The sequence below is a fragment of the Colius striatus genome, chromosome 10 (assembly GCF_028858725.1).
Source record: "Colius striatus isolate bColStr4 chromosome 10, bColStr4.1.hap1, whole genome shotgun sequence".
NCBI lineage: Eukaryota > Metazoa > Chordata > Aves > Coliiformes > Coliidae > Colius > Colius striatus.
Window position 1 is genome coordinate 34,355,534 of NC_084768.1, and position 10,994 is coordinate 34,366,527.

A 10,994-nucleotide genomic window follows, 5' to 3' on the forward strand; every position below is an offset into this window, starting at 1 on the left:
AGGGATGTGGCCAGGGGCTGAGGTTGCCCGAGGGCAAGGAGCCAGCAGCGTGCCCAAGGGGGCAAGAAGGCCAGTGGCAGCCTGGCTGGGCTGAGCAGTGGGGTGGCAGCAGCCCCAGGGCAGGGATTGTCCCCTGTGCTGGGCCCTGGGGAGGCTGTAGCTCCAGGGCTGTGCTCAGTGCTGGGCCCCTCACTCACTGCCACAGGGACACTGAGGGGCTGCAGGGAGAGAAGATGCACTGGGAAGCTCTGGGCTAAATGAGGGTACCTGAGGCAAAGGTTCAGTCTGCAGAGAACGAGGCTCAGAGGAGACCTGATCACTCTGACTCCCTGGCTGTGGCTGAGAGGGTCGGTCTCTGCTCCCAAGTTAAAAGCTACAGGCCAAGAGGAAAGGGGCTCAGGGTGCCCCAGGGGAGGTTGAGGCTGGAGCTGAGGCAGAACTGTTTCCCTGAGAGGGGTGTCAGCCCCTGTGCCAGGCTGCCCAGGGAGCTGGGGGAGTGCCCAGCCCTGGAGGGGTCCCAGAGCCGTGGGGCTGAGGTGCTTGAGGGCCGTGGCTCAGTGGTGCCTGTGGCACTGTGGGGTCAGGGTTGGACTCCAGCAGCTCAAAGGGCTTTTCCATCTGTAATGATTCTCTGGTCAGTGCCCTGTGTGCCAGAACAGCAGCCAGCTCTCTCCTTGGTCCATTAAAAGCAGAAGAGCTCCATCCCCTCCGCTGAGCTCTGCCACTTCCTCCTGCCAAGCATCCCAGGAGGACTTGGGTTAATCGGGCAAGGTGGGGTTGGCTTTAATGAACTCACCATAACCGAGTGGCACAGCCCAGAGCCCGGCACAGAGCCCCAAGGTGAAGCTTCCCTGGGGGGGGGGGGATGCTACAAGCTGAAGTAGTCGATGGCTCCGTAGCGCTGGAGGCTGGTCGCCCACACGGCGTCTGCTCTACCCGCGCTCGCCAGCAGCCGGCACAGCTCCGCCGGGAAACCCTCCTCCCCCTGCGTGGGGGTGTGGTGGCCGGAGCCCCGCGGCGGCTGCGAGTAGCCCACGAGGCGCAGGTCGGGCAGGGCCGGGCCAGGCCGCCCAGCGCCGCCGCGCTCAGGGGGGTGCCGAGGAGACCGAGGCAGCGCAGGCGGCGGCAGCGGCGCAGCGCCGGCAGCAGCAGCTCCAGCTCCGCGTCCCCCAGCTGACACTCCAGCAGCTCCAGCTGCAGCAGCGAGCGCGAAGCGGCTTCCAGCAGCGTCCGCAAGGGTTGCAGGAGGCTGGGGGACGTGAGGTTGTGGCCGCTCAGGTCCAGCTGGAGCAGGGAGGGCGCGTGGAGGCTCGAGGACAGGAAGATGAGGTCGGAGGGGAGCAGGCAGCAGAAGGCCAGCGCCAGACTCTCCAGGGGAGTCTGCAGCTCGCTGGGAGGACAGGATGGGGTGGCAGAGTGGGGAACCCCCAAAGCACCCCCAAACCACCACGAGGCTCCCCCACCTCCAAATCCCCTGAGGCCCTCCCCAAACCAGCCACAGACCCCTAAAACCCTGAGGCTGCCCAAATTCCACCCCCAGGATCCCCCAAAATCCCTCAGCTCCCTCAAAGTCTCCCCCAACCCCCGTGAGGTATCCCCAAACCTCCTGAGACCAGACCCCTGAGCTGAGGCAGAGCTGCTCTGGGACTCCATCTCCTCATAAGTGTAGACAGTTGCACAGTGCCAAACTGGACAACTCCCCTAAAACCCCCTGAGCCAAGGCAGAGCTGCTGTGGGACTCCATCCCCTCTTAAATCTTTGCCCACAGGGTGTAGACAGTTCCCCAATGCCAAACCCCAACCCCAAAACACCCTGAGGCTGCCCAAAACATCTTCAGGCACCCCAAACCCCTCTTTTATGCCTCCCCTGAGCCGAGGCAGAGCTGCTGTGGGACTCCATCCCCTCTTAAATCTTTGCCCAAGGGGCAAATGCCAAACCTTCCAAACCTTCCCCCCAAAACACCCTGAGCCCCCCCAAAACCCCCTGAGACCAGCCCCCTGAGGTGAGGCACAGCTGCTGTGGGACTCCCATCTCCTCTTAAATCTTTGCTCACAGGGCAAATGCCAAACCTTCCAAACCCTCTCCCCAAAACCCCCTGAGACCAACCCCTGAGGTAGTGCAGAGCTACTGTTGGACTCCAGCCCCTCTTAAATCTGCCCCCACAGGGTGTGGGTGATACCCCAATGCCACCCCCCCCACACACACACACATTCCCTCCCGCTGCAGCGTGTGAAGGTTTTGGAGTCCCTCCCCCAGCGGGCAGCTTACCCCAGGAGCTGCCTGAGTCTCCCAGAAAGCCTGGAGGAGTACAAATCGAGTTCCTTGAGGGCAGGCAGGGCCCGGAGGTGAGCGGCCAAGCAGCGGATGCCGGCGTCCGTGCCCGGGGGCCGGGTGGCACATGTCCACGTTGCTGTAGGGCAGCTTGAGGCTGCGCAGCGCGGGGAAGCGGCCGAGGTGAGGCAGCACTGCGCACAGCCCCGCCAGCCCCAGGTTGTTGAAGCGTGAAACAACTCTGCGGACGGCGGCAGGCTCCAGGGAGTCCAGCAGGGAGACGACGGTGGAGACGGAGAGCTCCTCGGCGTGGAAGTCGCGGCAGAGCAGGCGCAGGGGGGCGCAGGGCGAGCGGAGGGCGGCGCGCAGCAATAGGCGCGTAGCAATAGGGCACCCCTAAGCCAGCCCCCATCAATAGGGCATCCTATAGCACCCCTAAGCCAGCCCCCATCAATAGGGCATCCTATAGCACCCCTAAGCCAGCCCCCATCAATAGGGCATCCTATAGCACCCCTAACCCAGACCCCATCAATAGGGCATCCTATAGCACCCCTAACCCAGACCCCATCAATAGGGCATCCTATAGCACCCCTAAGCCAGCCCCCATCAATAGGGCATCCTATAGCACCCCTAAGCCAGCCCCCATCAATAGGGCATCCTGTAGCACCCCTAACCCAGCCCCCATCAATAGGGCATCTTAGAGCACCCCTAACCCAGCCCCCATCAATAGGGCATCCTATAGCACCCCTAAGCCAGCCCCCATCAATAGGGCATCCTATAGCACCCCTAACCCAGCCCCCATCAATAGGGCATCCTATAGCACCCCTAAGCCAGCCCCCATCAATAGGGCATCTTATAGCACCCCTAAGCCAGCCCCCATCAATAGGGCATCTTAGAGCACCCCTAACCCAGCTCTTTATCTATAGGGCATCCTATAGCACCTCTAATCCAGCCCCCCATCAATAGGGCACCCCACAGCACCCCTAGATCTGCACCTCATCAATAGGGTACCCCTAACCCAGCCCTCTCTCAATAGGACCTCCCATAGCACTCCTAACCCTATCCCCCATTAATAGGGCACCCTATAGCACTCCTAACCCAGCTCCCCATCAATAGGGAACTCCAGGGCAGGACCCATGACCCACCCCTCTTAATGAGGGGTACCCCCAGCACCCCATAAAGGAAGCCTACAGCAGGATCTCCAACACCCCCCTTCCCTCCCTGGGCCCCCCTGTGCTGCCCTCCCCCCCCTGACCCCCCTCAGCTGCCCTCACCCCCCCTCGATCCCCAGGATCCCCTTCAGCTGCCCTCACCCCCCCCAATCCCCGGGGTCCCCTTCATCTGCCCTCAATCCCCCAGTCCCTGGGGACCCCTTCAGCTGCCCTCACGCCCCCCAATCCCCGAGGCCCCCCTCAGCTGCCCTCACGCCCCCCCAATCTCCGGGGTCCCCTTCAGCTGCCCTCAACCCCCTAATCCCCGGGGTCTCCCTCAGCTGCCCTCACGACCCCAATCCCCGGGGACCCCTCAGCTGCCCTCACGCCCCCCAGTCCCCGGGGACCCCTCAGCTGCCCTCACGCCCCCAGTCCCCGGGGACCTCTCAGATGCCCTCACGCCCCCCAATCCCCGGGATCCCCCTCAGCTGCCCTCACGCCCCCAATCCCTGAGGCCCCCCTCAGCTGCCCTCACGCCCCCCAATCCCCGGGATCCCCCTCAGCTGCCCTCACGCCCCCACTCCCCGGGGACCCCTCAGCTCCCCTCACGCCCCCCCAATCCCCGGGATCCCCCTCAGCTACCCTCACACTCCCCCAATCCCCGGGGACCCCTCAGCTGCCCTCACCCCCCACAATCCCCGGGGTCCCCCTCAGCTGCCCTCACCCCCCACAATCCCCGGGGTCCCCCTCAGCTGCCCTCACGCCCCCAATCCCCGGGATCCCCCTCAGCTGCCCTCACGCCCCCAATCCCCGGGATCCCCCTCAGCTGCCCTCACCCCCCACAATCCCGGGGGACCCCTCAGCTGCCCTCACTCCCCCCAGTCCCCGGGGACCCCTCAGCTGCCCTCACGCCCCCAATCCCGGGGGACCCCTCAGCTGCCCTCATGCCCCCAATCCCGGGGGACCCCTCAGCTGCCCTCACGCCCCCCAGTCCCCGGGGACCCCTCAGCTGCCCTCACGCCCCCAGTCCCCGGGGACCCCTCAGCTGCCCTCATGCCCCCAGTCCCCGGGGACCCCTCAGCTCACCTCCCGCCCGCCGCCCCGCTCCCGCCGGGCCCCTCACGGCCGCGCTTCCAGGCATGCGCACTGCACCCCGGCACCGCCCCTCCGCCAATCAGAGCGAGAGTTTCACCACGGAAGGCGGGCCCGGCGTCGTTACTAGGTGCCGCCTGCCATCCTCGCCCGCCCATTGGCTGCCGCCGTGTCTGTCATCGCTTCCTCCCTTCTTATTGGCTGAAGGGCGGCGGCAGCGGGAAGTTCGATCTGAGCCCCAGACGCTGCGGTCCCTGCGCGGCTCCGGGAGGTCTCGGATCCCCCCGGGCCGGGGAACGGCCCCGCTCCGCACGCCATGGAGCGGCAGCGGGAGGTCAAGGCCCTGCTGAAGAGCTGGGAAGCGGCTTTTGTCCGGGAGCAGCGGAGGAAGCCCGGCCAGGTGCCCGCTGCGGGGGGCGGGGATGGGGAGGGGCGGCGGGGCAAAGCGGGGTTTTAATGGGGTTCTGAGGGGAAAGGTGGAGTTTTGAGAGGAAAAGTGAGGGGTTTTGTGAATTTCTGAGGAACAAGTGGAATTGGGAGGAGCTTGGAGGGGAAAAGTGGGGTTTGGTGGAGGTTTGAGGGGAAAAGTGTTTTTTCGTGGGGTTCTGAGGGGAATAAAGGTTTTTGTAGAGCTTTAAGGAGAAAAGAGTGGGGTTGGTTGTCTGCTGAGGGGGAACAGTGGAGATTGGTGGGGTTCTGAGGGGAAAAGTGCGGGCTTGGTCGAGTTTTGAGGGGAAAAGTGGAGGTTCGGTGGGGTTTTGAGGGTGAAAGTAGGGTTTTGATGGGGTTCTGAGGGGGAAAGTGGAGTTTTGGTGGAGTTTTCAGATGAAAAGTGGGGTTTTTTTGTGGAGTGTTGAGAAGAACAGTGGGTTTTACTGGAGTTTGGAGTGAAAAAGTGGGGGTTTTGGTGGAGTGTTGAGGGGAAAAGGGGTTTTAGTGGAGTTTGGAGTGAAAAAGTGGCGATTTGGTGGATTTTTGAGGGTAAAAGTAGGTTTTTGGTGTGATTCTGAGGGGAAAAATGGGTTTTGGTGGAGTTTTAAGGAGAAAAGAGTGGGGTTGGTTGTCTGGTGAGGGGGAACAGTGGAGATTGGTGGGGTTCTGAGGGGAAAAGTGCGGGCTTGGTGGAGTCTGGAGTTGAAAAGTGGAGGTTCAGTGGGGTTTTGAGGGCGAAAGTGGGTTTTTGATGGGGTTCTGAGGGGAAAAGTGGAGTTTTGGTGGAGTTTTGAGAGGAAAAGAGGGGAGTTTGTGAATTTCTGAGGAGCAAGTGGGAATTGGGAGGAGCTTGGAGGGGAAAAGTGGGGTTTTGGTGGAGTGTTGAGGGGAAAAGTAGGGGTTTGGTGGATTTCTGAGATACAAGTGCGATTTTAGTGGAGCTCTGAGGGGAAAAGTGGGGGTTTTGTGGAGTGTTGAGAAGAAAAGGGGTTTTAGTGGAGTTCTGAGTGAACAAGTGGCGATTTGGAGGATTTTTGAGGGTAAAAGTAAGTTTTTGATGTGGTTCTGAGGGGAAAAATGGATTTTGGCAGAGTTTTGAGGGCAAAAGTGGAGGGTTTGTGGACTTCTGAGGAACAAGTGGGAATTTGGAGGAGCTTTGAGGGTATAAATGAAGTTTTGGTGGAGTTTTCAGATGAAAAGTGGAGTTTTGGTGGAGTGTTGAGGGAAAAAGTGGGGTTTTGGTAGAGCTTGGAGTGAAAAAGTGGGGGGTTGGTGGGTTTTTGAGGGTAAAAGTGGGGTTTTGGTGGGGTTTTGAGGGGAAAATGGGTTTTTTGTAGAGTTTTAAGGAGAAAAGAGTGGGATTGGTGGTCTGCTGAGGGGGAACAGTGGAGATTGGTGGGGTTCTGAGGGGAAAAGTGCGGGCTTGGTGGAGTCTGGAGTGGAAAAGTGGAGGTTCGGTGGGGTTTTGAGGGCAAAATTGGGTTTTTGATGGGGTTCTGAGGGGAAAAGTGGAGTTTTGGTGGAGTTTTCAGATGAAAAGTGGGGTTTTTTGTGGAGTGTTGAGAAGAACAGTGGGTTTTACTGGAGTTTGGAGTGAAAAAGTGGGGGTTTTGTGGAGTGTTGAGAAGAAAAGGGGTTTTAGTGGAGTTTGGAGTGAAAAAGTGGGGATTTGATGAATTTTTGAGAGTAAAAGTAGGTTTTCGGTGTGGATCTGAGGTGAAAATGAGTTTTTGTGGGGTTTTAAGGGGAAAAGTAAGGTTCTGGTGGAGTGTTGAGGGCAAAAGTGGGGTTTTGGTGAGATTCTGAGAGGAAAGAATTGGGTTTTGATGGTGTTGTGGGGAGAAAGTGGGATTGTGGTGTAGTCTTGAGAGGAAAACTGGGTTTTGGCAGAGTTTTGAGGGCAAAAGTGGGGGATTTGTGGACTTCTGAGGAACAAGTGGGAATTAGGAGGAACTTTGAGGGGGAAAGTGAAGTTTTGGTGGAGTGTTGAGGGGAAAAAGTGGGGTTTTGGTGGAGCTTGGAGTTAAAATTGGCTGTTCAATGGGTTTTTGAGGGCGAAAGTGGATTTTTGATGGGATTCTGAGGGGGAAAATGGATTTTTTGGTGGAGTTTTAAGTGGAAAAGTGGAGGTTTGAGAAGAAAAGTGGGGATTTGGTGGACTTAAGAGGAACAAGTGGGATTTTGGAGGAGCTTTGAGGGGAAAAGTGGAGTTTTGGTGGGGTTTTTAGATTAAAAGTGTGGGTTTGGTGTATTTTTAAGGGCAAATGTGGGATTTTGTGGACTTTGGAGTGGTAAGGTGTGGGTTTGGTGGATATTTGGGGCAAAAGCGGGGTGTCTTGTGGTTCTGAGGGAAAAAGAGAGGGTTTGGTGGTCCACTGAAAGGAAAATGAGTTTTTGTGGAGTTTTAAGGGGAAAAGTGGGGTTTTGGTGGGGTTTTAAGATGAAAAATGCAGTTTTGGTCGAGTTTTCAGATGAAAAGTGGAGTTTTGGCTGCCCTCACGCCCCCCCAATCTCCGGGGTCCCCTTCAGCTGCCCACACGCCCCCCAATCCCTGAGGCCCCCCTCAGCTGCCCTCACGCCCCCCCAATCCCCGGGGACCCCTCAGCTGCCCTCACCCCCCACAATCCCCGGGGACCCCTCAGCTGCCCTCACCCCCCACAATCCCCGGGGACCCCTCAGCTGCCCTCACGCCCCCCAGTCCTCGGGGACCCCCTCAGCTGCCCTCACGCCCCCCAATCTCCGGGGTCCCCCTCAGCTGCCCTCACGCCCCCCAGTCTCCGGGGACCCCTCAGCTACCCTCACACTCCCCCAGTCCCCGGGGACCCCCTCAGCTGCCCTCACGCCCCCCAGTCCCCGGGGACCCCTCAGCTGCCCTCACCCCCCACAATCCCCGGGGACCCCTCAGCTCACCTCCCGCCCGCCGCCCCGCTCCCGCCGGGCCCCTCACGGCCGCGCTTCCAGGCATGCGCACTGCACCCCGGCACCGCCCCTCCGCCAATCAGAGCGAGAGTTTCACCACGGAAGGCGGGCCCGGCGTCGTTACTAGGTGCCGCCTGCCATCCTCGCCCGCCCATTGGCTGCCGCCGTGTCTGTCATCGCTTCCTCCCTTCTTATTGGCTGAAGGGCGGCGGCAGCGGGAAGTTCGATCTGAGCCCCAGACGCTGCGGTCCCTGCGCGGCTCCGGGAGGTGGAGTTTTCAGATGAAAAGTGGAGTTTTGGTGGAGTGTTGAGGGGAAAAGTGTGGTTTTAGTGGACCTTGGAGTGAAAAAGTGGAGATTTGGTGGGTTTTTGAGGGCAAAAGTGCGTTTTTTGTGGGATTCTGACGAGAAAAAGGTTTTTTTGTAGAGTTTTAAGGAGAAAAGAGGGACGTTGGAGTTCTGCTGAGTTGGAAAAGATGCAGATTGGTGGGGTTCTGAGGCACCAGTGGGATTTTGGGGGAGCTTTGAGGGGAAAAGTGGAGTTTTGTTGGTGTTTTCAGATGACAAGTGTGCTTTTAGTGGATTTTGGAGTGAAAAAGTGGGGGGTTGGTGGATATTTGAGGGCAAAGGTGGGTTTTTGATGGGGTTCTGAGGGGAAGATGGGTTTTTGTGGAGTGTTGAGGGGAAAAGTGGTGCTTTGGTGGGGTTCTGATGAAAAAGTTGGGCTTTGGTGTAGTTTTGAGGGGAAAAGTGAGCTTTTTGTGAGTTTTGAAGGGAAATGTTGGGGTTTGGTGGAGTTTTAAGGGGGAAAAAGTGGGATTTTGGTGGAGTTCTGAGGGGAAAATTGGGGAGGTGATTTGAGGGAAAAAAAGTAGTGTTTTTGTGGTGGTGTTTGGACAAAAAGATAGAATATTGGGGTTTTGGTGGTGAAATCTCTACCAGGAGGCTGCAGTGAGCTGGAGGTCAGTCTCTGCTCCCAGCTAGTGAGTGACAGGCCAAGAGGAAAGGGGCTCAGGGTGCCCCAGGGGAGGCTGAGGCTGGAGCTGAGGCAGAACTGTTTCCCTGAGAGGGGTGTCAGCCCCTGTGCCAGGCTGCCCGGGAGCTGGGGGAGTGCCCAGCCCTGGAGGGACCCCAAAGCCCTGGAGCTGAGGTGCTGAGGGCTGTGGGTCAGTGGTGGCCGTGGCAGGGTGAGGGCTCAGGGCTGGGCTCCAGCAGCTCAAAGGGCTTTTCTAACTCAAATGATTCTGTGGTTTGCTCCCTGCAGCTGTGGCATCATCACAGATGCCAGTCCTGGGTCGCTCAGCACCATCTGCTGCCACGGCCTCCGCGGCCGCTACGTCACCGTCACCATCCTGGGCCGGGAGGAGCAGTTCACTCTCTGTGAGGTCGAGGTCTACACTGTCCACCCCGAGCCATGAGGGGTTTTTAAGGGGGACAAGGTGAGGAGTTTCCCCCCTGGCACCAGGACCCTCTGACATCAGATGCCCCTGGAGGCTCCCTGTCGTCAGAACCACCCTAATAAACATCCCCACGGGGCCTCTTTGTGCATCACCATCCCCACCCCGTGGGCTCCACAGGACCATGGCATCACCATCCCCACCCCGTGGGCTCCACAGGACCATGGCATCACCATCCCCACCCCGTGGGCTCCACAGGACCATGGCATCACCATCCCCATCCCATAGGCTCCAGAGGACCATGGCATCACCATCCCAACCCCACGGGACCTCCAGCCTCTTTCCATCACCACCCTTGAGGCCCATGGGGTTCCACCATCCTCATCCCCACTCTGTGGCTCCCCAGGACCTGTGGTGGCCACCTTGGGGTGGGGGTGGCCGTGGGAGGTCACTCACTCGCCCGTGAAGCCTTTGGAGATGGAGTGGAAGGAGGTGAGTTCCACCGAGTCCAGGTAGGGCGGCCCCATCTCTGTCAGCACCTTCCTGAAGGAGTGGAAGGCCGAACCCTCAGCATACACGTTGTCCTGGTACACCTGGAGGAGGGGGGAAACTGGTGGGGTTACCTAGATGTTGGGGTCCACCTCACATACCCCCCGAGTCTGAGGGTCCCACTCACCTCGTCAGCCATGAGGAAGAGCCTCTCCTCGAAGGCGAATTTGATGACGGCCTCAATGCACTGACGGCTCTGGACCTGCCCTGGGAGGGGGGAGAAGGGGGGAGGTTGGCATAGCGGAGTGGGGGGGTCCAGTCCCACTCCCACCATGGGTTTGGGGGGCCCAGTCCTGCTCCTGATGGGTTTTGGGGGGCTCAATCCCTTTTCCTGATAGGTTTGGGGGCCCAGTCTTGCTCCCTATGGGTTTGGGGTATGGGCTCAGCCCCACTCCTGATGGGTTTTAGGGGACTCAGTCTAGTTTCCCATGGGTATGGGGGGGCTTAGACCCCCTCTCCTGATAGGTTTGGGGGACCCAAACTGCCTCCCTATAGATTTGGGAGGAGAGTCATCCCCACTCCTGATGGGTTTGGGGGGGCTTAGCCCCTGCTCCTGATGGGTTTTGGGGCCTTCACCCCACTCCTGATGGATTTGAGGGGACTCAGTCCCACTTCCTATGGCTTTTGGAGGGTCTCAACCCAGTTCTTGGGTATGTTTTGGAGGTCTTAGTAGGACCAGTAAAGCACTGGGGGTCTCAGAATGGGACTGGGAGGGCACTGGGAGCTCACAGCCCTGGTACCAGAAGTCCCATCCCAACCTCAGGGTCCCATCCCAGCCCCAGGGTCCTATCCCCAGGGTCCCATCCCAGTCCCAGGATCCCATCCCATCCCTGATATCCCACCCCTGGGGTCCAATCCCACCCCTGGGGTCCCATCCCAGTCTCATCCCACCCCTGGAGTCCCATCCCAGTCCTGTCCCATCCCACCCCTGGGGTCCCATCCCACCCCTGGGGTCCCATCCCATCCTGTCCCATCCCATCCCATCCAACCCCTGGGGTCCCAACCAGTCCCATCCCATCCCACCCCTGGGGTCCCATCCCACCCCTGGCGCCCCATCCCACCCCTGGGATCCCATCCCATCCCACCCCTGGGGTCCCATCCCATCCCACCCCTGGGGTCCCATCCCATCCCATCCCATCCCATCCCACCCCTGGTTTCCCATCCAGTCCCATCCCACCCCTGCG

At 59.7% G+C, this 10,994-nt stretch overlaps 1 protein-coding gene across 1 annotated transcript; it reads right to left on the reverse strand.

Moving 5' to 3' along the window:
* Positions 1 to 758: 758 nt before the first annotated feature.
* Positions 759 to 10,084, reverse strand: LOC133626308 (leucine-rich repeat-containing protein 14-like). The gene is given in 7 exon segments (XM_062004371.1): positions 759 to 1,056; positions 1,059 to 1,390; positions 2,269 to 2,384; positions 2,386 to 2,667; positions 9,202 to 9,262; positions 9,718 to 9,854; positions 9,938 to 10,084. Coding segments are annotated over 7 exon segments (1,263 nt in total). The 3' UTR covers positions 759 to 868.
* Between the last annotated feature and the right edge of the window lie 910 nt (positions 10,085 to 10,994).